Here is a 27,460-nt window from a genome sequence, read left to right as displayed (position 1 = left end):
ACACCGCAGCCATGCCCCTTCTGAAAGAGGAAGTGATATCGTTCGCGTATCTCATAGTAGACTGGGCAGACACATAGAAAGTACTCCTCCATCTCGACCTCCCCCACCAGGCATAGTCTATAGATCCTCTGCTCTTTGGGTATGCATGCGGCTCTCCCTGCCTCAATCCTCAGCTACTATGACGAGACTCGCAACTGTCCGATGACAATCCTCAATGCATGTGAGAATCTCCTATCCTCAAGATACGGACGTCTGATGATGAGACCATACTCCAAGACCCTCAGGAAGAGGTCATGGTAGAATCTTGGTGGGGAACTCCTCTCCCCCCAAAGCCCAAGACGTATGAAGCTGGAGGAGGTCCAACCGTATGATACAGTTGATCTCATCTCATGGGATCATCACAGGTGGTGCATCCATGTTGTGTACTATAAGGGGGGAAGTCTATCCATCTAAATGCAATGACTACCAAACCATGTAAATACCCGTGTGTACCATGCTACATCAACACCGCTCTCTGCCAATCGCCTAGAAGACTCCAATGCTAGCCTTGGTAGTCTCCACTGGGGCCCTGAGCAACATCTGCGACGGACCTATGAAACAAAGTACAATCCAAGGGTAACTCATAAAAACCACTAAGGGTTGAGCCAAAGGGCTCGCTAGGGCCCTTGCTGAGTGCTATACTACAAAAATCATAGAACTCAAAACTCGAAACTAGTACTCAAAATACATAGCAAGGTGCCCTGATGCCACTTCTATGAGTTGCGGAGATGTTTCATATATGTGTCTGCTGTCAGGTCGTCTCTGGATGTGGCAGGAGGCATGCTTGCAAAGATGAAGGCAAAAAGGTAGGCCTGGAAAAGGCAAGCCCAAGGACAAGGACGACTCTAGAGGGGGCAAGTGGAAAGACAGTGGAGACAAGAAGAAGAATCGGGGCCGGAAGTGTTTCTGGTTCAGCCTACACATCCCAATTTAGATGTAGCCGTTGGGGACAGCACGAAGTCCTCAATACAAGGAATCTGGAGCATTCCGTTCACCACGGATTCAAGTGAAGAAAAGGGTACGCATAAATGTTCTTTATATTCCTAATCTTTGCAAGAATCACTAAAGAACAGGATGAAAGCTGAGTTTGATGATGGAAGAGTGTTGATCCAATCGAAGGACACAAGAAGAGTGCTGGCAAGAGGAATAGAGAAGCATAGGTTGTGCAAACATCAAGGCTTTGATGGCCAAAGTGGGTACAGGTACTTCAAAGTCATAGCATGAAATGTTCGGGGTGGTTAGCTATGGAACTGTCTCAAAGATGCAAAAAATTAAGTTAGTGGATGGACTTTCATATATTGCAAACAATGTTGAAGTCAGCTAGGCTTACATTGGGATACACAACACTAGAAGGCATTCGCAAAGGAGGCTATGCAGTGAGCCAAGATTCCAATTGAGTTGGTCCACTCTGACGCATATGAAAAGACATTAACGACATCCTTCTCTAGAGCCGGGTATTATAATTTATCTTACCTTCATTGATTACTTCAGCAAGATGATTTGGATCTACTGCATTGCCAAGAAGTCGCAAGCCTTCACCAAGTTAAAAGAGTGGAAGGCCCAAGTCGAGAAAGAGTTGGGAAAGAACTTAGAATATCAAGACCTCCCAAACCAACTGAAGGAAAGAGTTCACCTCAAAGACTTTCGGCCAAACTGCAAGAAAGAAGGGTTCAAAAGACAATTGACTACTACACACACATCCCAATAGGGACTGGGTCGCACAAAGAAAGAACTAGACAATCACTGAAATGGGGCCATATATGCTCAGGGGGAGGAAGCTTCCCATATTTTTTTGGGGTGAGGGAGACCATATGGCTATTCACATCGTGACAAAGACCAAAGCGGTAGAAGGGGAAAATCTATACAAAGCATATTTCGATAAGAAGCCCATTATTCATCATTTAAACATTTTTCGATTCTGATGCTTACATGCATGTAAACGAAGGCAGATATGACCAAGTTCAATCCCAAGAGCAAGAGGTGTACCTTTGCTCGGTACAGTGAGGATTCAGGAATCAAAGGCCTATTGATTGTATTAGCCAGAGATGAAGAAGCTAGTCATGAGAGGGATGATGTATTCCATGAGACAAAGTCCAAGCCACAAGTAATTGCACCAGAAGCTCTAGTTATTTCCCAAAGACAAAGGATCCAAAAACTGCACCAGAATCTCTAGTTGTTCCCCAGAGACCGAGACTTGTTATCACACAAGAAAAGAAGACAAAGGATCCAAAAAGAAGATTCAGAGTCAAATTCCAAGGCACCCATGCCAACAAGACAGACCTCGGCTAAGGAAATAAAATTAACAACGTGGCACTTGAAGACCTTGGAGGAGCCAAGAGGCATAGATAATGCAGAGAGCAATTCGGAGTAAGGAGGTCTCAAACAAAAGCATCTACCATGAACTATGCTTTGGTGATTCAAATTCAAAAGACCGTGGAACCAAGGACCTTTGAAGAAGCAAAGGGAATCTCAAAGTCATAGGCTGTTATGAAAGAAGAAATATATACATACATACATACATACATATATATGTATGTATGTTATGTATGTATGTATGTATGTGTATGTATGTATGTATATATACTAGAGGCCATCCTAAAGAACAATACGTGGGACTTGATTGATAGATCATAGTCCTCGGAAGAGAAAGACCATACAAACCAAGTGGGTTTCCCGCACTAAGCACAAATCTAATGATACTTTGAATAAGTACAAGACCACGCTTGTTGTCAAAGGCTATGCAAGGAAGAGGGAGTGACTACAAAGAGACATTGGCTCCTACAACTAGGATGACTACCATACGCATAGTCATAGCTTTTGGCTGCCCACCATCAGTGGCCAGTTTTTTAGATGGACATGAAGTCTGCCTTTCTAAATGGTGGGCTTCGAGAAGAACTGTATGTTGAGCAGCCGAAAGGCCTCCAACAACCAGGTGGAGGAATTTGCCCTTAAAGAGATAAAGCAAGCCCCAAGGCCATGGTACCAAAGGATAGATGACAACTTCAATGAGATAGGCTTATCTCATAGTCCATCAGATGGCCATCAGCGTACCCCCTCCATCAATCAGACAGCCATCCCTCAAGTTAAGTCACGTTGCATCCTTTATGTCTTGCAACAATCCAAAGGGCCCCCATCCAAATCTTATGTGCTACGAGGCAGCTCCAAAGACAATGTGGGATTGTCTCCATATCTCTCTCCGCGTAGCGGAGGCATCTACCATCTATGCACATCTACTCCGACCATGGACAAATGGGAAACCTCCATGGGTAACCATCCAAATGAAGTCTTTGGTGGTTTGCGGCAGGTCCATAAGCGTGACCAAAATCTAAAGACGTCTTGGAGAGCCTCCTACTCAACCCCCCAGTGACGCTCTCTCAAGGGAGTCCAGGCTACAGCCTCCAACTATAGGCGACGGTCAATCCATATCGCAAAGAGAGGATTTCTCAGAGAATGTATTTCTATTATGTATGGCCAAATCGGCTAGATACAATAGCCACTGTTGCACTTGGTGCCCATGCAAGACTTCCTCTGCAATTGGACCCTGATTACATGAATTCTACTCCTATATATACAGTTGTGCGACTGACACAGACTACCTACCACCTGTACAAAAGTAAAGGGATCCTACCATTCTCCCTAATATTTGTCTGCCTTTCATCAAGCCTCTTGATTGGGGCTATGACAGTTCCACCGTGCTCCTTGATTCCTAGGTTCTTAATTGCCTTACACCTTTATCGACCTCGAATGGGGTGTCGAAACATCATACTAACTATTACCTAGTTATTCGGCCACCTTGTCTAGGAAGTTGTTTGGTGATAGTAGTGGTTGTAGGCTTCCTCCTTCGTTCTTCGATTTGCACCCCATCCTTTGCCTTTGAGGGTTGTGCTTTGGGCTGCAACATTCTTCCTAGCTCTATTTCAAGACGCATCCTCATGGCTTTGACGAGGAAACTTTGCTCACGGAATAAGGCCTTGGCCTTTTGCATATATCTACCATCTGACAAATGTTGGCACTCATTTAGAAGCATCCAAAACTTGTCATCTTTGTCTGTTGTGATCCTTTGCATCTTTTGCCAGTTGTCTTGTTATATTTCAAGGCTACAAATCTATTTGCTTTTTGCTGATTGATCAAAGGCTCACCCAATGCTAAGAATCACATCCGAAAGAATGTGAGCAACTTGTGGATCTTGGCCTCCGTTGTTGCTCTATGGTCTATGGGATCAAGATTGAAACTAGCAATGCGATTTGTGGAGGCCTCACCTGCTATCTTGTAGGTCGAAGCTTCTCAATTGAGGGGTGAACCCCTAGTTAGGATGAACCCCTAGCTCAACTAAGGGGTTAGTCCAGCCAGGGGGTAACAAGAGAAATGGCCAACAAAGAGTGGCCCAGCCTATCCCTCTTCTTCAAAAACTCCCTCAACTCCAACAGCCCCAAGCGAGATATGCCACAGTTGCAGCTTGAACACCCTTTCCTTATGCACATAGATATGACAGAGGTCGTCTTTTTGGCCTCACCATTATTGGATACCATGAACATATTTTGTTCCTACAAGATCAAGTGAGAGGGTTGAGGACACAATTGGCAGATCAATAGCTACAATCCGGGTTCTTGAAGAACCTGGTAAGTAGAAGGTAATTGACGAGGTTGTAAAATCTTGCAAGGCTTCCCTACCTACCCCCACTTGGTCTCCATAATCAAGGATTTGGTTCAAACTAAAATGCAAACAGCCAAGCAGGAGGTCATTGTGGAGTTTGAAGCAAAGGTAAACAAAGCTGATATTCAAGAAGAGATTACAGAACATGAAACCAAACAGAATAATGCATTAAAGATCAGAATTGGGCGACTCCCAGATGGATGATACAATGTAATATTTAATACTAAATATGCAGATTTTCCAAAATATAACCCCATAGGTATGCTCAAATGGGGTTTTCCGATCAATTTGAGTGGTTGAATGACAATATATGGACATTGGATGTGAAAGTTATGTCACTTTTAAAAGTGTTGTCCAAGGTAGTTTGGCTAGCGAAACTACCTCGAAAGACCTACTTCAAGGGGTTTCGCTGGCGAAACTACCTTGATGGCTTGCTTAAATGAGGTTTCTTAGGAGAAACCCTTTCATGCAGATAGGTTGAGAGAGGGTTTTCAATGTCACCCCCTATTAAGTAAAAGTTGTAAGAAGAATCATAAGGAAATTTCCATAGAGAAGTCTACTCTACATGTGGGTTTCTTCAAAAGCCATCCCATTGTGTTACTCACCATTCCCAAAGATTCATGTAAAGATTTGTGTATAAAATAGTCATTGCTATAATACTTTGCATATTTCTAAGTGAAACTATGTTTTCTTCCGATCCATTTTTGCCATATTTTTACGTAGTTGGAAGCTCTTTTTTTTCCTTCGCTCGAACGCTCAGAAGATTTCACTCGAAAAATGGTCGTCTCCTAATTTAGGTACTCTAAATAGCTGGAGTTGCTTAATGTACTCCTTGGGAGTTTCCATGTGCCCTCCCTAAGCTATTGTATTAGATGGTTTTTCTATTGTCCCATAGACCTTTTGGTGATCCCCTATAGACGTTAATAGACTTTCATTCTTTCTTTCTTCTCCAAATTCAATGCCTAGATGATAGTGCATGAGTTCAAGACCTTTCATGTCAAATTTTGCAAAAAGGTCTTTCTTCATATTGGTGATTACCCCTGCATTGTTGCCTATCACAATAAGATCATCTACATACAAAAAAAGTTGAATGGTTATGTCTTCCCCTTAAACTTTGTATCCAAGATATTGTGCTCCTGTACAACCCTGTCTGTAATTTTGAATGATCAAGCTACTTACAAGGACCCTTGTCATTCCAATTGTCAACAATCGTAGCTACTACAAGAACTATATGGCTAAAGTTGTTTATGCTTCACTTTGGATATTCACATAACAAGGCCATTCCATATATGGGCAGTCAGAGTGCCATTGGTACCTCTCAAAATCCAATTTCCCATGCATGTACCAATCACATTGAGATGCAGCATCTTTTATGTTGGAACACCTAACATGTGCTCTAGCAGAAATATTATCACCAAAAGTATTTGAAAAAAATCTTGATATCTTCAAAAGGATTGGGTAAAAGAGAAAATGAAAAAATATCATCAGAGTATAGATCCAAAAGAGAGTGATATTTTTTCTTTGTACTCCCATAGGTTACTATATTTATTTGGTACTCATACATTTATGCATACTCCATTCATTTCCATTGAAGAAATGACTCTGAGACTTTTCTACAACCTCTCTCAAGAAGAATACAAGCATTTCAATTCAAATGTGACTCTAAGGATCTCGAATCGTCACCCTTAATTTGTTATTTTTTAAAGAGAGCAACAAAAGTATGTGAAAGATGTAATGTTCTTCAGATGTGCAAATAGAACTTTGACTTGTTTATTTTTATTCTTGCTTTTTTTAATTTTACTTTTTAGAATTTTTCAAAACAAGTACAGTCAAAATGTAAACAACATTTAGCCAGCATCAGAAGTTATAAGAACAAGATGTCACTAGCCAAATACAAGTAATCATTCCCTTCTTGAAGAAATTTGAGATGTTGAAATATCTAACTAGAACTTAAATCACTGAAAACTTCTGCACAAAAGCTTAAGATTTTAAAAAAGAACTTACTTTCCAAATACTGGTGTCAAGATCAACTTCATGCTTTCCAGACATGTCAATTGCATCAACACTTAGAACTGCAAGCAACATTAATTTTACTCAATTTTATCCCTCTCTCTCTCTCTCTCTCTCTCTCTCTCTCTCTCTCTCTCTATGCATACATTCATGCTTTCCAGACATGTCAATTGCATCAACACTCAGAACTGCAAGCAACATTAATTTTACTCAATTTCGTCCCCCTCTCTCTCTCTCTCTCTCTCTCTCTCTCTCTCTCTCTCTCTATGCATACATTCATGCTTTCCAGACATGTCAATTGCATCAACAATCAGAACTGCAAGCAACATTAATTTTACTCAATTTCAGCTCCCTCTCTCTCTCTCTCTCTCTCTCTCTCTCTCTACATACATACATACATATGTATGTATGTATGTATGTATATGCAGGGGGTCATCACAAAGGAGGGGAGGGACCCTATATGGATGGAAGAAATAGAAGAGGACGACGAAGAACGAAACGACTGGAAACGAACATCAAGAGATGCCGGGGAAATCGCCCAAATGGGAAGACACCTCCCCACATTGTGCAGATGTTTTGGACTTCACATTTCTAAGAAATGGAGGAATACAAATGCAAAACCCCCCAGGGATCAAGTGTAATTGACTATGAGATCATGAGACTGCACACAATGCACGTACTTCAATACCTGAAGATCGGAAGGGATTCTCAATCCGACCATAGAGCAATGTCTTTAGGCATCATAGGTACAAGGAATGCTGTCAAAAAACAGGGAATTAATTCACAACCAAGGCTGAGAATGGAAGGCCCATATTTATGAGAGTGACATTGCTATCACAAGGTCAAATGCCATCTACTTGCCATGAGATGAACAAATACATAACAGATTTTTTACTGGAAACAGCCATAAAATGCTTTGGTAGAGCAAGGGACGGAGCATTGGAATGCCAAGCAATCACTAGCATGACCAGGAATGCAAAAATGCAAATAAGGCCTGGAAGACAGCGGATGAAGATGAGAAAGAGGACAAAACTCACACATACAAACAGGTAGTGAGAAATACAAAAAGATTATTTATTAAACGCAAGCAGCTGGAAATTTGATCTGCTAAAACAAAACCCCAGGAAGTTTTTCCAGAAATTGCATGGCAACAAACCTCAAGAGAGGAAGGTGACATGGGAAGACATGATACAGCTCATCAAAGATCTCTACGACAAGGAGGGAGAAGAAAAAATAAATCCTGATTTTTCCATCAAAGCAGCAAACGACATCATCACAGAAGAAGACGTAGGAAAGGGGCTAAAAAAGCTAGCAAATGGGAAAGCTCCTGACACACAAGGACTCGTAGTAGAGATGCTCACATGGGTTTGTGCGGGAGGGGGGCGGGGGGGGGAGGTTGACAAAGAAAATGCTCAATAAATCCCCCCCCCCCTTAAAAAAAAAAGATGAGGGAGAGAAGAGGGACAGAAGAAGAAGAAGAAGAAGAATATATTATCGTCCTCTGAAGACCAAAACCGGCCTATGGGACCTGGGCAATACAATATCACAGAAAGGGGGGAGAGAGAGACACACACAAGAAAAGGCCAAGGCTGGAGCTGAAGGTTCAAGGGAGGTTGGAGGGTAGGCAAAACCCACCAGGGGTTGGGATATAATATGGGCCATGTTGGCCTGTGGCCACATAACCAAGGGAGGTTAGGCATTACAAGGGCAAGTTGGCCCTGCAGGAGAAGCGCACCAGAACAGGTATAAGAATCCCATGTAGGCAGGAACCAGCAACAAATTTGACACAAAGACAGGCACAAAAGAAGCGCGATAACGCATATAGAAAAATGCGCAGGAGATTGACATACAGCATACGGTATGTGTACCCTATGGTATGGAACGTACCGCATTGTACCATACGGAAAATTTGATATGGTGTGCATAACAGAAGTTACCATGCTTACAAACTATTATAGAACTCACTGAAATGTATAAATATCCCATGCAAAATATTTGCCTATGCAAATAAAAATATAAATTGTCACCATTGCCTATGAGAGACTTCTTTGTATTTACAAGTGATGCAAAACAATGAGGTAGGCAAGGGTCTAGAAAAAACGCAAACAAACCTTGGCACGGAAGTGCTGGAAATGTCATGTTGATGTGAATGGGAAGGGTCTCTCCTTGTGTGTGATCGACGGACATCTGCAAAGAATCCAAAACATTATGTCAGAGTGCAAAGATTTTCCTAACGACTGTATGGATGCGCTTCTACCCCATAGGGTGAGTTACAAATACCAATTGGATTCACAGCATGTCTATAAATAACATTTCAAGAGAAAGGGGGACGGGGACGGGAGAGGTGGGGGGGGATCAACGTATGCCCAAAATATCATCTTTCCACTATGCCCTCAAAATGCATATATAACTAGGATGGTAAGCAGCTCTAAACCTTCACTGTAGCTGATGTGGTAACACGCTAATGAGCTCTGTTATGACCAGCAAGAAACATAAACATGCAACAAAGAGAAAAGGAAGACAACAACAGGTGTGGTCCTATAAACATGATACTTGAGGGGGGGCGGGGGGGAGAAGGAACTCTTGTTGGAAGTGGTCTGGTCACCTCCCCATCTATAATCCCCATTATGAGGAGAGCATGCAGGGGGTGGACCATGTGGTGATGTGGCTAAAGGCTATCATGTGGACAGCATGCTCAGAGCCAGATAACAAAATATGGGGCTGCCACATGGGCAGCATGTTCATAGAAGTACCTGGCAGATCTGAGCTTCCATGGTGGACAGCAGGGGTGCTGAGGTTCCCACGTCGCTATCTGCGATTGGAGGCAGCATGATTGCTGCACGGAATAGAGCATGGATCAATGCAATGAGCTGGCAGCTGACATCAGCATCAGTACCGGCCAGTACGTAGGTGTACAGCAGGCTGTATGGAGGGTTTGGAGAGGATCCAGAGGCTGGAACCTGGCTGGAACAGAGGCGGATCTGTAGGAGAGGATTGCGCCTGTTTGGAGAGGGTCGCGGGCCAGCAAATAGGCCTCGAACAGACCCAATTAGGGCTGCAGGATCCTGGGCCAGTGGCTGACTGCCACGTGAGCCAGGCAGGGCCTGGCCTGCAAGCCCTTAACATATGTGGCCCCACCAGTCGGTTCTTACAGACCGGCTGGGTCGACAAGGTATGTGGGTCGGCTAGTTCGGCCAGTTTAGGGGGCATCCAGCCCCTATAAAAGAGGGCCTTTGGGGCCTCATTCTTCATCCACCAGAGCATCAAGAAGCCCAGCAGATTGGAGCAGAAGATCAGCAGCAATAGGGCCTACTCCAGGAGGTCTAGGGCAGGCTGAAGAGCTGCAGACCCAAGCTGACAGTTAGGGCAGTAAGGTGCCGGGATCAAGCACATGGTGACTAAGTCTACAGAAGCTCAACGAGGAGCACGCGGGCTTAGGGACCTAGAATTGCCACAAAGGTAGTAGGATGACACCTTTTGGGATAAGGACGGAGGACCATGATTTGGTGGGACTCCTAACTTCTTTTGTATTGTGTCCAAGCGGACGGAAATGTATTTTGGTTGGTTCTATATCTCTTGTGAAGCATCATCTACTTACTAGCTGGCGCACACACATGTTTGTTGAGTACACATAACGAAAGAAGTTTTGGATTCCGTAGTTGAACACTTCCGTGTGTAATTTCCTGGACGCTCTATCAGTCTTCCACTGTGGGATACCCTCTCTCTGGTTCATTTCTAACATGGTATCAGAGCCCTGATCAGAAGTTCACGGGAAGTGGAGCTTGAAGGCAAGGACCTTGTTGAAAGACGACCTGATTTAGAGCTCGAGGGAATCTACTTCAACATCTGAAGGATTGTGCCCTTGCGAGAAGGAGGGGGCTTAGGTTCAAATAGGTGTACGATACTCTATCTCTTTTCAATTCGTTTTCTGTCCAGAGATATACTATTCGTAATTTGAGGAGACATGCACGTTTGATGGAAGTAATTACCCATTGTGGAAGATGATGGTCAGGAGCTATTTAGCGTGGAGGGAGTCATAAGAGATTGCAACGGGCATAGAGTTAATGCCTAAGCCCACCGTGACTCCAGCCAAATAGCAGTTGTAGCGTCGGTGACTACACCCAACAGACCCGGTGTTAGTGAAAGCTTGGCAGACCTGTGATGCAGAGGCCTTGGCTATCATTGTGGGCACCATGGCAAATGCAGTGCTTGCTCACATATAGACGGCAGGTGTCTGTAGTGCTCGAGTTTGAAGGCGGGTATATGACTGAAGGAGGTGGTGCCATCTAGTGCTACCAAAAGATGGACCTGTACCAGGTGGTGTAACCAGACCAGGACGAGCAAGAGCCACTAGATGAAAAGCTAGGGAGCGACATCGACACCAAAGTATTCTAGAGGGCTACGACACAGGAGCTACTAGAGTATCTTCATCCATGGGTTGGCATGTTGGAACACTGAAAGGAAAGAGTAGAGTGGACACAAAATCAGAATACTTGCTTTTTGAATGAAGAAGAAAGAGGTCCTTAAGTAGGCACCTCATACAAGGTCACTGACATCACTGATGACCTCAAAGCTCCACAATCATCTCCTCAATCTGCTCCTAGATTCACTCAATCATCCTATGTGGCTTTTCCACCACCTAACTGTGCTTGTGGGCACCTAACTGTGCCTCTAGCACTCACACATAGAAACATAAGGTGTGCCTGAGGCATACACCTTGAGATATCCCAACAAACCCCCCCTCAAGGGAATGCCTCAAGCTATGTCAAGGATACATCTAGTCTCATAGTTTCTCATGCCATCTCATGGTGGTCAAGGATAAATCTATGGCTAGGTTCTCATGCTAGCAAGGGTTCCCTTGGGTGTAAGGTAAACAGAAAGGGATACAAACAGACCTTCCAATGGTTATCTCCCCTACATGTACATGCACACAATGTCTGTAGGAGGTACCATGGAACAAACATACACATGGCCTACATCATAAGGTGACCAGAGGTGTTTACAAAACACACAACACACAATAATTTATTTTCATTCATTTTGGAGGACTATCCAGGCTGAGTACCTTGACATAAAAAGAGAGATCTGGAGCATACATAGAGATGATTTCTTCTCAAGATTATATAAAGTAGCCATGAGAGGGTCTAACCCAGATATTGGGCAGTGTCTATCTCTCTTACAAGGCAAAAAGAACTGAAATACTTCCAAAGTATAGGCACTTGATGTAGCAAATAGTAGTGACTAGTTTTTCAAACAATGATGCTACTTTTTGCATGCTTCATAGAAGTGAATGAAATAAACACTTTCCAATCACAACCAGGTCTAGCAAGTCAAAACAAAACTGAAGCAACACTTGTAGTGAAGTTATTGAAAACTTCAAAAGACCAGAAATGCTAGAGTAGCATTTTATGTAGCATCATTGTCAAAAGTATGTCAAAACTGTCAAAACTAGAGAGCTGAATTTGGAGGGCTTGTAGCTCACTCTTCAAAGCAAAGAAAAGAGGGCTTTCTGAAGCAAAAGAAAGCTCATATACCAGAGAGGGTCCAGCACAGAGGTTGGACGAAATGGTGCGCACTTTTGCCCGGGAGAGTTGCTACAGGCTGAAACTGAGTTTTGACGATTTCTCCCTCGTTACTAAACCAAATGACTTGAAAAATGGCTCAAAATCTTCGTCTTGAGGTCGCCCATCTACTCCTAAGAGGGCTCAGGCAATGGCGGAGCAGCCAGGGAGTATTGAGCAACAGAAGAAATTCGCTGTTTGGAGAATGGCAGCCACCACAGACGTTTTTTCTTCAATTGCTTGCAGGTGGAAGTTCGTCCATACTAGAGGAGTTTCCAGCTCAGAGGGTTTGGGCAATGGTCGTTTGTAGGCGGAGAACCAAGCTCTCTAAGATTTTGGGAAGAAGGAGAAAGATGGGGAAGAAGAAGATGAAGAAGAAGATGATGATGTGGCAAAAATGGGCTCAAGGGGGATCAAATGGCTCTGATACCATGTTGGAACACTGAAAGGAAAGAGTAGAGTGGACACAAAATCAGAATACTTGCTTATAGAATGAAGAAGAAAGAGGTCCTTAAGTAGGCACCTCATACAAGGTCACTGACATCACTGATGACCTCAAAGCTCCACAATCATCTCCTCAATCTGCTCCTAGATTCACTCAATCATCCTATGTGGCTTTTCCACCACCTAACTGTGCTTGTGGGCACCTAACTGTGCCTCTAGCACTCACACATAGAAACATAAGGTGTGCCTGAGGCATACACCTTGAGATATCCCAACATGGCATCGGGCCAAGATGTGTCAGTGAGAGGGGGTGTTGGGAGTGGTCTGGTCACCTCCCCATCTGTAAGTCCCCATATGAGGAGAAAGAAAGAAAGAAAGAAGAAAGTTTATTAAAGTCTTCAAAAGAGCGTGGGTCTATGAGACTGTGAAAAACCTGGTACAAATGAGCTGTGGTGGTGGAGCTACTAAACGAGCATCCACACCAATGCAAAATGCAAAAAATGCAAAATGGTAGTACTAAGTCCTAAGTACAATATAGTCATGTCAGTGGTCAACAATATATCAATCTCATCATCATCATCATCATCATCGGGCCATCAAGGTGGATGAGGCAATGGAGGCATGAAATTGGCGATAGTGTTGTTGGCCACTCACGGGTGCGGCCCTAGCACATCTCCTAGTCATAGCTCTACATCTAACAAGGGCTACCGTGACCCCTATCGGTCGGGGCTCCGGCTCTAAACAAGGAGGGGATGTCCCCAAGTGTGATCTATGTGCCAACCCTCTGTCTAAGCTGTCAGGTCACTTGCTCCAGGTCACGGTCATGTCAAGGCCTCGTCTCCTAGGGGTCCATGTGATCTGGCTGAAAAAACTCCGTGATAGAGCTCTGGGAGGGATCTGAAAAATTATGCTCCTGTCTCTGGGGGGCACGTGGTGATGTGGCTGCTACATGGGCAGTACAAAGGCACAACAAAAGATAGGGCTGCCACATGGGCAACACAGGTTGTCATGTGGGCAACATGTTCATAGAAGTACCTGGCAGATCTGAGCTTCCATGGTGGACAGCAAGGGCGCTGAGGTTCCACTTGGCTATCTACAATTGGAGGCAGCATGATTGCGCAGGGAATAGAATATGGATTAATGCGATGAGCTGGCAGTTCATGTCAGCAATGAGCATCAGTACGGCCAGTACCGAGGTGTAAAGCAGGCTGTACATAGGGTTTGGAGAGGATCCAAAGGTTGGAACCTAGTTGGAACAACAGAGGCAGATCTGTAGGGGAGGATTGCGCCTTTTTGGAGATGGTTCAGGCAAGCAAATAGGCCTCGAAGAGACCCTTTTAGGCTGGAGGAGCTTGATCCAGTGACTGCCTGCCACAAGGCCAGGTAGAGCCTGCAAGCCCTCAACATATGTGCCCCCACCAGTCGGTTCTTACAGAGTAGCTGGGTCGGTGGGGCAAGGTTTGGGTGGCTAGTTTGGGGAACCATCATCATCATCATCATATACCTAGATGAATCCAAGAACATTCCCAAACTCATCCTTTTAAAATAGAACATAGTGCAGTTTCAATCTCACGATAGTCACTCATAAGATTGAAAACCATACACTCCATCACGCATAGTAGGGACTAGCTACTATGACATCCCCACTAACGTCATCAGCACCCAACAGTGGGTGTAGACCATAGTATAAAAATATGCTCTCACACATACAAATCCACACACCCACACATACTTGAGCATCCATTTATCGGGGGACGAGCATTTTTCGAGCGAAATCTTCCGAGCGTCCGAGCGAAGGAAAAAAAAAGCTTCCAACTATGCAAAAATATGATAAAAATGGATCAGAAGAAAACATAGTTTCACTTAGAAATATGAAAAGTATTATAGGAATGCCTATTTTATACACGAATATTTATGTGAATCTTTGGGAATGGCGAGAACATAATGGGATGGCTTTTGAAGAAACCCACATGTAGAGTAGACTTCTCTATGAAAATTCCCTTATGATCCTTCTTACAACTTTTTACTTAATAGGGGGTGACATTGAAAAACCTCTCTCAACCTATCTTCATGAAAGGGTTTCTCCAAAGAAAACTCATTGAAGCAACACATCAAGGTAGTTTCGCTAGTGAAACCCCTTTGAACAAGGTCTTTCAAGGTAGTTTCGCTGGTGAAACTACCTTGGACAGCACTTTTAAAAGTGACATAACTTTCACATCCAATGTCCAAATATAGTCATTCAGCCACTCAAATTGATCGGAAAACCCCATTTGAGCACATCTATGGGGTTATATTTTGGAAAACCTTTAATATATAGTATTAAATATTACATGTATTTTATGAGAGTGATATATAATCCCAAGTTAATACTTATTTACAGTAATTTAAACTTCTGTAGAAACATGTCCATAAATATCTTGTTATTAATACTATAAAAACACTTGAAAGATATTGCCATATGATATAAATGTGTTTAATAAGTAATTATTTATGTATAATATTATTATATTGAGAGTGATTATGAGGGACGTTTCTTAAATGAATTATTTTTCAATACTTTTTTAAGGTAATAACAAGGATACAAAGGGATGTCTATGAATAAGAAGATTTATGTTATGTAAAAATGAATGAGTGACTAGTCTGTATAATTTTATGATAAAGGGATCTAGTTCTAATGAAAGTAAAATTGACGCATCCCATTTATCGTACTAAGTTTCTGTCGGCACTCCAGAGGTGAAGGGTAGACTCAGCCATGACGAAGGCTAGCACTAAAGGAGAAGGCTAATTAAAAAGTAGTCCAAAATCTCTTCATTCAAGTTACAACTGCTTGTGAAGTCTAAACAATTTCATTTTAGTCTCTCCCGAACAAGCATCTAAATCTAGCTGATAGGGCAACACACCATTTAAGATAGAAAGAATTATCACAATCCCAGCAGGCCGCAACTTGGACGAAAACTTCACAAGGTGAAATTTGCATGTCTACTAATATGGCAGAAGCATATACCTAGATGAATCCAAGAACATTCCCAAACTCATCCTTTTGAAATAGAACATAGTGCAAATTCAATCTCACGATAATCACTCATAAGATTGAAAACCACAAACTCCATCACGCATAGCAGAGACTAGCTACTATGACATCCCTACTGACGTCATCAGCGCCCAACAGTGGGTGTAGACCATAGTATAAAAATATGCTCTCACACATACAAATCCACACACCCACACATACTTGAGCATCCATTGTTGGCTATGACAGACAATGAAAGCTCACAAATGAGTGATAGAAGAGCAAAAACGAGCTGCTGTATTGAAAATGCTGCTACAATGAGTAGGCATAACTAACTATAACTAAATGGTACATGTACTAACTGTACCAATAGTCCTAACTATAACCTAGGCGGTACATGTACTAATTGTACCAATAGTCCTAACTAGCTGTACCAATAGTTCTAACTAGCTATAACTAGCCAAGGAATAAGTGGCACCTATGAATAGCCCATAGAATGGCCTACAAACTCCCCTCCATGGTATGGGTTGAAGTATCCTGGACATGGCTCAAGATACCTAAATATCTAATGTCATGATTGCACATGTGCATCCTGTAGGGATATAGCAACCTATGACTGTACAAAGTACAACAGATCAAGTTACAAAAGGTACTAAGTTTAAAGCTTGCCGAAAAGCCTCAAACTTAGGTCGAGGTAGAGCCTTCGTAAATAGATCTACCAAGTTGTCTTCAGTGGGAAAATAAGACAACTAAACATAACCTGCTAATAATCGCTCTCTGACATAGTGATAGTGAACCTCAATATGCTTTGTGCGAGCATGGAAAACAGGATTTCGTGCAATAGCCAAAGCACTCTGACTATCAGTGAAGATGATGGTAGGAGCAGTCTGGCATGCATATAGATCTGCACTCACAAGCATGTCATCCACATAAAGGACTAAAATCAGCAAATCTATCCCACGCTTGCGAATGTAAAGTGTAGCCTCTGTAGGGTTGTTCTGAAAGCCAAGTGTGAGCAAATGAGTATGAATCCTGGAATACCAAGCCTAAGGTGCCTACTTCAATCCATACAGGGCTTTTTTCACGCGGCATATCTTGCTTTCGGAACCTGCAACCTCAAAGCCAGGAGGTTGGAAAACATAGACCTCTTCCTGCAAATGCCTATGAAGAAAAGCTGTCATGATATCAAGCTGATGTACCTTCCAATAAAAGTGGGCAGCAAAGGCAATAACAATGCGAATAGTAGTGATCCTGGAAGTGGGAGCAAAAGTCTCCTCAAAGTCAATGCCTTGCTGCAGAGCATAGCCCTTAGCAACAAGACAGTCTTTGTAATGGTCCACTGAACCATTAACTTTCCGTTTAATTTTATAAACCCACTTAGTTCCAATGGCATTCTTGCCAAGAGGCAAATCACACAACTCCCAAGTGTTATTCTAATGGATAGAATCCAATTCAGCTTGCATAACCTTCAACGAGGATGTCTATTTCACAAGCGACCGGGAACGGACCAAAGTCTAAATCGAGCACCTAGGCAATGAAAAATGTCTATCTAAACATGTTTCATGATAACTAATAAAAGACAAAAAATATTCCCATGCATTGCTAGAGCATGGACAAGCACATGTTTAACAATGGTAGAAAGCTCCAAGTTAAAAATATTCACCCAAAAGCATTGAAAGGTGCTTACATTGCATTGTGTTTAAGGAAAGATACATTTGGGATTGATAGAGCATCCTGGGTGCGAAATCACTCGCACAACAATCTGCAAAATCTCTTCCACTAAAATAATGCTCTACTATACATTTTGGTTTGACAATGCATTGTAGGTACAGAATCACTAGTAATGATCTGCAAAAACTATTCCACTAAAAGAAATCTCTTACTCTAGATCCCTTGCAATAAAAACAAAACTTTTATTTATGCATAATTTGGCCTTTTTGGCACTTGAATTGAGCTCAGAAAGGCCCAAAAATCATAGAAACGACTATAAACATGGGTACCTTTCAATAATGTTTCAAACCCATTTTGGAGAAGAAGTGCATCTGTTTCTAACCAACGCAGCTCGCACTGGCACAGGCTTCTCTGGCTAGAAACATATGCACTTCTTCTCCAGAGGGGGTTTTCAGAAATCACCAAAAGGTACCCATGTTTACAGTTTTTTCTAAGGTTTTTGGGCCTTTTGAGCTCATTTCTAGTGCCAAAAAGGCCAAGATATGCATAAATCAAAAGTTTTGATTTCATTGCAAGGGATTTAGAGACTATATGTGTATATATATTTACTTACTTATTTATTTATTTATTCATTTACTCATTTATTTATTCATTTATTTATTTTAAATCTCATATGCAATCCTTGATATCCCAACCATGGGATATATGAAGAAATTGATAGATACTTTTTTGTATGACACAAAATTATAGCATGACATACCACCATTACTAAAATACATATGCAATCAGCCTAACCACTTTGCCCATAAGGCTTGAGGGTTAAAACTCATCTAGTCATACTCGAAAGAGTGCTACTTTGACCATCTCTTGCAATTTGGAAGACAAATTCAACTCAGTAAATTTAAAGGTGAGTTATTTGAGTACATTGTCAAGCAAGTGATGGTGGGAAAGCTTCCTAACAATTGGCTAGAAATGGATTTAGTATCATAATCGATTGTGTTCAAGAACTATAGTGTTTGATTAGAAGGAAGTTTGATAATCTATAGGATGCCTCTTATATCTACGTTAGATATAAGAAGATTGATAATTTGTAGGATGCCTCTTATGTCTACATTAGACATTGTAGTCTCCACACAAGAATTGGCTAGTCAATATAGGGATACAATTTTTTCTTGCTTCTTATGTACTCTTAGCTATCCTATGCTATAATTGGTTGAGAAGAGAAGGCTTGCTAGATAAATTTTAGCAAAAAGCCCAATAACTACTACAAGATTATGTGAAAGTGCCTAGGGTATTATTGTTCCAGCCAATTGTGTGTTGCCTGATTACTATGATTATGTGAAGTAAAAGCATGAAACTACATATTCCTTTTGGAGACGAGAGAGCTTCCCTTTATAGGGGAGCATTGTGCACCACCCAGGAATTCACAGTGGGATGTTCTTAAAGAAGATCATTTTCATTATGGAGTTGCATTATATGCATCAACTCTCTTGGATGCATTTCTCAATTTCCTACATAGTGTATCAAAATGAATTTATGCATCAACTCTCTTGGATGCATTTTTCCAATTCCTACATATTATTTTTCATCTTATACTGGCAACATTGTGTTAAATAATAATGGTTCTTAATTATTCGTGTAGGGAACATTGGAGTCTGGACAAATTTGAGTTAAAGAATCCATAATGTCACATAGCAATGTAAAAGTGTCTTCAGAGGTTAGAATGTGTGATGTCAATTATGTTCCCCTGAAGAAACTTCAGATTTGGATTTTAAGGCAAAAATCCAAGTGTACTTGGTGAAGTCATCAATAAAAGTAACAAAATAATAGAATCTCCCAAGAGTTGCAACCCTCATGGGTCTCCAAACATCACTATGAACCAGATAAAGCTTGCGTGAGGCACCAACTCTCCCATCCTTGGGAAACGTAGCACGGTGCATCTTACCAAGCAAGCATGGTTCACAAACATGCTTTGAAGGATCAACAACCATACCATCCTTATGTAACTTCCCCAAAGCTCCAAAGTTGAGGTGCCCAAACCTCTCATGTCACAAATGGATATCTGCCATGGTAGAAACAAGAGCAAAGGCATGTGCATCTGTAAGTGCAGCATCATCCAAACAACTGTCATATGCATCAAGTCTATAAAGACCTCTAGTCAATGTGCCAATCAAGACCATTATAAAGGCATGTGTAGCATCATACACTCTGCACACCTGACACCATCAAAAAGAACCTGAAAGCCACATGTAACTATGGCTGAAATAGAAATCAGGTTCTTGAATCCCAGAAACATAAATGATAAAGCACATACTCTAGAGTGACAATACCACCAAAGACAGAAGTAAGAGCAACTTGCCCAATACCTTTCACGGTATATGATGCATTATTGGCACATGTCACACTACTCCCTTGAGATGTATGCTCTAATGAGCTGAATAACTTCCAACACGAAGTGATGTGCTTGCTAGCACCACTATCAAAGTACCAGGCATCATGAACGTCTGAAACTGCCATGCATGCATCATGAACATTAGGATTATACTGACATGTAACCAAGAAAGCCAAATGCTGGTCTTGTGCAAAATTAGCAGACTCATGTCAATCTTCTGCACTATAAGAACCAGATACTGTAAGACCAAACTCTTTCTTCTTCTTTTTAGATGTAATCCACTCCCTGCATTCAGAAATATCATGCCCAGGCTTCCTACAATAATTACATCTTTTCTTCTTTTTGTTATCCCCTGAAGAAGAGGCACCATGTGAATGATCAGCATGAGAATGAGGGGGTTTACCAGCTGAAACCTTGCCTTTGCCTTTGTTTTTATACTTGGCAGCAAAGACTTGATCAATAGCCATGGAAGCATTGTGATTTGCACGACTTTGCTCCTCCTAAAGCCAACTGGTCAAATGAGACCAGCAAGACCAGCAAGGAAAAGAGCCGAAATGAGGCGGGAACAGGTCACCAACAGCTTGGAGAAGCTGGAAATGGCTAGAGGATAGAACCCTGACCTGCTCTAACACCACTGTTGGCTATGGCAGACAATGGAAGCTCAGAAATGAGCGATAGTACAGCAAAAAGGAGCTGTTGTATTGAAAATGCTGCTACAATGAGTGGAGGCTCCAGAGGGAGCCAATATGACAAAACCCTAGGGCTAAATGCCCTGACTGGATTAAGTGTCCTAACTGACCTAGGTGGTACATGTACTAACTATACCAATAGTCCTAACTCACTATAACTAGGCCTACAAGGCACATACCAAGGAATAAGTGGCACCTATGGAAAGCCCATAGACCCCCCCGAAGGTATTTTATTACTTGAAGAGAATCTGTTACAAAAGTTCAGCGTAGAGCTGTCTGGTCTCTCTCTTTCAAAACGTGAAAAATCCCCTTTATTACAAGAGCTTCAAGCTCATTTCAAATTGGCAACATGCCACTTGCCTAAAATCTAGACTAAGTCCTATTACATGCCACTAAGGGCCACTCTGGAGTCTTCAAAGCACTTGGTCGCACGAACCGCCTCCTAGATGCTTGTCAGGCTCCCGTAGCGCTTAGGAAAAATAATTCTTCCTAGTACCTGCAACAATTAATTAAAGCGCACCACCATGGCACCCATTAATTGTTAGCGCTTTGCATGCAAATAACACACTGTGGACTAATTCTAGTCACGGTGGGCGTCCCCACTGAACACATGTGCACACCTAACAAATATAAAATATATATATTTATTCTCTGGTTGACCGGAGTCAACACTCTTGATTATAATTAAGGAGCTTTGACCAAGGGTCGAGGCGCCTTAATTATAGCCAAGTCTCTCCAACCGAAGTTGGCACATCTTGGTTAACCGGGGTTAACCCTCTTGGCGCATGCCAAGTCTTGTGGACCGAAGTCAACACTCTCTGACCGTAGTCAGCTCTGTAGTTCTCTGGTTAACCGCAGTTAACCCTCTTGGTAATAAACCAAGTCTCCTTGACCGAAGTCACGTTTACTTGACTAGAGTCAAGTATCTTTGACCGTAGTCAATCCTTTGACCATTAAAATAACTCTTTGACCATAATTAACACATATAAAACTCTTTAATTATGATCAAATAAATGGTCAACTGTACTTTGACTTAGGATATTTACATTGTGGTGACAGTGTACTAGCTCTGCGCCTAGCAAGGGCCACAATAACCCCTGTCGGCAGGGCTCTGACAATGTACAGGGAGGGGATATCCCCAAGTGTAATATGCGCGTCCACCCTTTGTCTGAGCTGTCAGGTCACTGGCTCTAAGTCATGATCATGTCGAGGCCTCGTCTTGTGGGGGTCCATGTGATCTGCCTAGAAGAACTCCGCGATAGAGGTCTAAGAGGGATCTGCCAAGGAAGAAGTCTGCTTCTGTCTCCATGACCGAAGTATCCTCTCGCGGTGCCTGACTACCTCATGAATGAAGCCCGCCAAACATCTATGGTCTGTATAGGAGAGGAATCGGGACAAAACCCCATAGCTATCTCTGAAGAGGCAATAGAAACGCCCTTGGGTCTCATAGTAAACAGGGCATCTGAAGATGAAGTGCTCCTCCGTCTCAACCTCTTGCGTGTCAACATGACTACCTATATAAGAGTCAAAATATAGACATATTGCATAATGCATTTTATGTTGATGGTCTTTTTCATACTCTGCTATGCCGCTCTCGATACGAATTCTATGTAAAGAGACCCGGAACTGCCCAATAGCGATCCTCAGTGAGTGGGGTAAGTGGATCTGTGTGTATCCTGGTGGATCAATGAAACCCACCTCTGTGATATGCAAGCAGTGATCTCTGTAGAAGCTAAGCTTCACTGGGAGTTCGCTTGGTCCCAACCACGTCCGGAATGTGTGTAGCTGTAAGAGATCCTCACGGATTACCTGGTTGACCTCGTGCGACAAAAAGGGAGAAAACGGAGTGTCCATACTATACTGGAAGGGAAGGAGTCTATCCATGTGGAGTCCTAGTCGCTCAAACAATCTCTCTCTGCGTGCATACCAACATCTCTAGTCCCATCCTACCAAAAGTGCCATAGCGCAGAGGCAGAAGCAACGGGAGGGGAGCCACCAACAGGGGAGGGCAGCAGGGCGAAAGGCAAGGCAGCCCAACTGGGAGCGGGACAGAGCAAGGAGGGGTGGCAGTGGAAGGGGAGCCACCAGCAAGGGAGGCTGAAGTCGGGGCAGCCAAAGGGGGAGCAGGGTGGAGCAAGGAGGGGGGCTCTCTGACACGGGGTGGAGCAAGAAGGAGAGCCGCCAGCGAGGGAGGGAAGCAGGGCTGAAGGCAGGGTGGCTAGAAGGGGAGCGGTTGGAGCAAGGAGAGGCGGAAGGCAGAAGGCCAAGGGGGGCCATCTAAGGCCACGTGGGAAAGCCTTCCCCCTTGAACTTCTCCACCAGCAGGGAACTTGAAGACAAGGAAGTCAGATTGAAGGGGGTTTCGTGAAGGCGGCCAGCAGCCTGAAATAAAGCACGAGCAAGCGAGTCAGCTGGTCTAGGGCTCTGAAATGGAACAGCAAACTCCACGTATGCAAGATGGCTGAAGAAATGCTTCGGTGGGCGTTTCCAGCTGCTGGTCGATGGGCTGAGAGGCTTCAAAATGCAGAGACAGGTCCGAAATATGGAAGGTGGCTCAGCAGGACAGCTCTAAATTGTTGCAGCAGTTCACCAAAGAAAAAGACAGCTGTTGTAGATGTCTGCAGCAGATATTCGGAGGCCTGGTGTGCTCCAAAATGCACACAGCAGCAAGAGAATGCTCCGAAATGCAGAGCCAGACCAGTACACAGCACTTGGAGGCGTGGAAACTGCTCGGAGGTGGCAACTATGGCGATGGAGCTGCTTGCAAGTGGTCTGGTATGCAGCAGCAGCAAGTTGAGGCTGCCGTGGGTGTCGAAAAGCTCTGAAACAGCCTCGAAATAGCCTTGAAAACCCTCACGTGCAGAATAAAGTGCCAACCAGCCAGCCTTCAGGGCACCAAAGCTGCCGACTAGCAAGCAAGAAGAGGAAAATGAACACCTAAAATACTCGCAAGCAGAGGACACAGGAGGCAGCAAGAGATGAGGCAGTGGCTGGCTGTCAAGGAGGCAGAAAACAGAGACTGAAGGATGCAGGGAGAGGTAGAATGAGGCAGGGCTAAGGCGATATTAGAGATGGAGGCTAAAACCGTATTAGGGTTTTGAATTAGGGTTAGGGCAAGGGTGACGTGGCAGCTATGGAAGGTGGCTCTAATACTATGTTAGAAACATGGTGGAGAGAGAGAGAGAGAGAGAGAGAAGGTTAGGGTGTGAGGAAATGATGCTCAAATGAAGACATGAAGAAGGCTTTCATTTATTTATCAAGTATATCAAGATAAGTGAAGTACAAGCCTGATATAGGCTACTCACTCACGCACTAGCACCTAGTGCATATGGGATAAGTCCCATAATGACACGTGGCACTCACACACATGAACTAGTACTAGATTACCTAGTACTACACACCAACATACTCTTTGCAAGAAAAGTACTTCATTAAGTATGAATAAAAACCGCTCAGCAAGCTCAAGTGCAGGAGTACATCATGTCAAGCATGAGAAAAAACAGCTCAAAATGAGCAAACAAAAATCCCAGGTGGCGGCTGAAAATGTCACCTCATCCTTGAAGGAGAGTCAGAGAAGAAAGGACAATTCTTCCAGACTCTGAGAAAAGCAACCCTCCTAGCAATAGCAGTTTTGGAGGTTCCTTGAATGTTCGCCCAAATGGCCATCAAAGTGTGTATAGTATCTACCCAGATACTCGCCATAGTCTGAGAAGGGTGAACCTGGGAGTCCTCCAAAGCCTCTGTACATCTGGCTCTCCAAATATGCCATGCTGTAATACTAGCTAGAATCTCCCAAGATGTGTCTACAGAAGCGTGGGGAGCTCTGAATGGAGTAAATGGAACATCTCGAAGGGAGCATGACTTCACAAGGTGTCGTCGAACAAAGACAGCTTTGTCCATGTCATGTCCCTCAAAGAAAGCATGTGGACCAGTGAGACAACCAAGCAGCTGATCCCCAGGTCATGAAGAAGGGTGCTCTATGAAAAATGCAAAGTATCCTAGCAACACCCTTCCAAATCGTCCTCCCCTGAGTACACTCCCAAAGGCAGTGCTGCACTGACTCAACTGCTGAGTGGCATCGCATAACGTGATTTTCCTATTCCTGAGGGATTTTCAAAGTCTCCTCCAAAAGTTTTTCTACATCTCTGCAGAAATCTGATAAGTATCCCAATGAGGAGCTCTAGAGGGCCTCCAACCTCTATAACTGAGCTGGAATCTCCTGGCATTTCTAACCGTGTAACAAAAGAAGGAGATGCTCTTCTCTCGGTGCATGCATCTATCCACTCCCATTCCCTTGGATCCCACTGCAAGGATCTAATAGCGGAGCCTCCATACAACCAAAGCCTCCAAGATCCAAGAGCCAGGAGAACGGAGTCTGGATCAAGATACCACTGTGAGTCTCTACCCGTCTCCATGTATCCTGCAATCCTCACGGGCTGAAAAGGAGCCTCCAAGAGAATGTCCTCTCAAGATCTGTGGAGTCTGCCTCCTGCATGAACCTGAAAGACAAGGGTATCCTCATGTGCATCCCGCAAGGCTATAACCTGCAGAGGGATACTTGTTCTCGTAAAAGCCCCCAACCAGGTGGACTCCGAAATAGGCAAATGGTTTGTATCCATCCACTCCACTAGTATGGCTACATCTATTTGATGCATCCTGGCTGCACTTCCTCTGAGGTGACTAACTGAACGAACTCTTTGATCCTCTGGAAGCATCCTGAAAGCTTTCCAAGCACCCACCACAGATGCAGGGCCCAACTCCCATCTAGACCACTACATGTAGTGTGACATGCCCAATGATCTGCCATGCTCATCTAGTATGCAATCATTCCACATGACGGGCTGCCTGTCAATTTCTTCACGAGAAGAGGGTGAAACTCTCCGAAGAGTACTCTGAAGCTGTCCCAAGCTTTCAAAATGGTAGCCATGAGAGGGGAGGTAGGAGATCTGAGATGGGCTCACGTAAAGATCCATCTAGGGCTGTCCATCCAATCTCCTCCCTGAGAAGGTGTGCATGTCTGTAAACTGCGTAAGAAAAAATCCTTCCATGGCTCCTGACCAGGCATCAAACCTCTGACCACCATCTTGCAGAGCAAGGCTCTACACTGCAAGTCTGGATCAATGATATTGAGACCCCCTTCCTCAGTGGGTAGAACAAGAGTCTCCCAAGCTACCCTGGCTATCACATCTGAAGTGCCATCTAATCCACTCCACAAAAAATTCATGATAGGTCTCTTGAGCTGAGTGATACTGCTTGTAGATCAGCACCAACAAGAGCAAACAAACCAAGCTGTAGCCAACAATAACTGGTTTACAACCACCACTCTAGATGCAAGGTCAAGTCTAGCCGAACTCCAAAATATCCTCCTGATGCTCTCCAACACGAGAGCGAACTGCTGTGCTGGAGAAATGCCCACCCCAACCTAGCATCCAAGATACCTAACGGAGACACCCCTCTGAATCCAAGTAAAGCCAATATTAGCACCCCAATCTAGAGTGTCCTCATCACTAATCCAGAAACCATTGGATTTGTTCCAGTTAATGTGAGTCCCTGCTGTAATGCAAAACAAATCCAAGGCTGCCCTAAAAGAGGTGAGTGTCTGTGGAGTGGCATCCAAAAAAATAGCCGTGTCATCTGCCTCTTTGGCTATGATATCTCCAACATTTCTAACAACTCTACTTGGTAAAGCTAGCATTTAGGTGATCATTTTTATAGGCATCTCACTCCTGCCATTAAAGTTTCCTTGTTGGTATTTTCACACTTTTCATGAAAACTGCAAAAGCTAGATATGCAAAGATCTCAATTTACCATCAGCATGCAGAAACAAAGTTGCATCACGTTGGTGGCTGACTACAAGTGAAGAACCAAACGACCTCTTCTTGTCATTGTCTCATTCTCTAGTAAAGTTGCTTATAAAGGCTCGTTATTGCCTAGGCCTCACTTATATTCACAAGTCTACATGGTAAATTTTCACTTCATCATTTGCACGGCACTTCCCTCATTCATCACCAAAAGGCCATTCATCATCAAAGTTCATCATAAACTGCACAATACTTCCCTCATTCATCATCAAAAGGCCAGATGATAGAACAAATGGCTAAGACAAGTCAATACATACAAGACGTCCATCAATAAAAACTAAACCTACCGAAGGTATTCAACAAAACTCAATAATAAGGAAAAAAGGGGTTTTGAAAAAACATTGCATGGTTATCCTATGACACATAATAAAAGGAAGTCAAACATGAACAAACAATACAGTAATTTCAGAAATCCTTCCCCCTTTATCCATGGCTCCTCACATTCATCCTCAAGCAAAGTCGTGTTATGTCCACGCATGGACATAACTTGGCTAGTGTTATGGAGGTAAGGTTAGAATATAGTCATGTGTTGTCACCCGCCTTCGGATTCCCCAAAGGGTGCAAGAAGAAAACTTTGAACAAAAATCTCAAAGCTAGATTGCCCCAGGGTCACATCTGACACCATATTGGCCCCAAAACGTAGCGCCCCTTGCGGTATTTCTTTAATATTATCAGAGAGATCAATTTTACAACAGAGCCAAAGCCTGGCCAATATCTGATAGATCAATCACTGAATACTGATAACAAAAACCTTGTGCAAAACCCTAGCAATCTAGGGTAGGACCTCAAGGCAAGCTCAAACAGATGAAGGGCATCAAGAACAACCACTGACAACTGCCCAGATAAACTCCGAACTGAAGGACAGCTAACCCTAACTGTCCCTGGGCACCTGGCAATATCTCTAGACAAAGCAATAACTGGAAAGCTGCAATAGCATCGCCTGGCTCATAAATTGCGATTGCAAAGGTTGGCTCTTCTGATCAAGGAGAACAGTGTCTGCTACCCCTGGCTGATCCAGGCTAGTAACAGGATGCTGAAATCAGTCCCAAACTGCTGCGAAATAGTGGCAAACTCCTCCTGACAGGTGCGGCTGCAAGCTGAAGCTCTCTGATGCAACGAACTGAAGACTA

At 43.3% G+C, this 27,460-nt stretch overlaps 1 protein-coding gene across 2 annotated transcripts in view; it reads right to left on the bottom strand.

Annotated features, from left to right (window-relative positions):
* LOC147900239 (Endoplasmic reticulum vesicle transporter protein) overlaps nucleotides 1-27,460 on the bottom strand; it is a 126,356-nt gene that overhangs the window by 57,834 nt on the left and 41,062 nt on the right. For both annotated transcript variants that reach the window (XM_087376702.1, XM_087376701.1), the window contains exons 5-6: nucleotides 8,814-8,889; nucleotides 6,697-6,764 (exon numbers count right to left, since the gene is read on the bottom strand). In XM_087376702.1, coding sequence (XP_087232828.1) covers nucleotides 6,697-6,764; nucleotides 8,814-8,889 — 144 coding nt within the window. The remainder of the gene's footprint in view (nucleotides 1-6,696; nucleotides 6,765-8,813; nucleotides 8,890-27,460) is intronic.

The sequence above is a fragment of the Dipteris shenzhenensis genome, chromosome 7, assembly GCF_047967505.1.
Source record: "Dipteris shenzhenensis isolate YYH24624 ecotype China chromosome 7, Dip_SZ_1.0, whole genome shotgun sequence".
Taxonomy (NCBI): Eukaryota; Viridiplantae; Streptophyta; class Polypodiopsida; order Gleicheniales; family Dipteridaceae; genus Dipteris; species Dipteris shenzhenensis.
The sequence above is the reverse complement of the archived record's forward strand: the minus strand, read 5'-3'. Positions and strand labels throughout refer to the sequence as shown.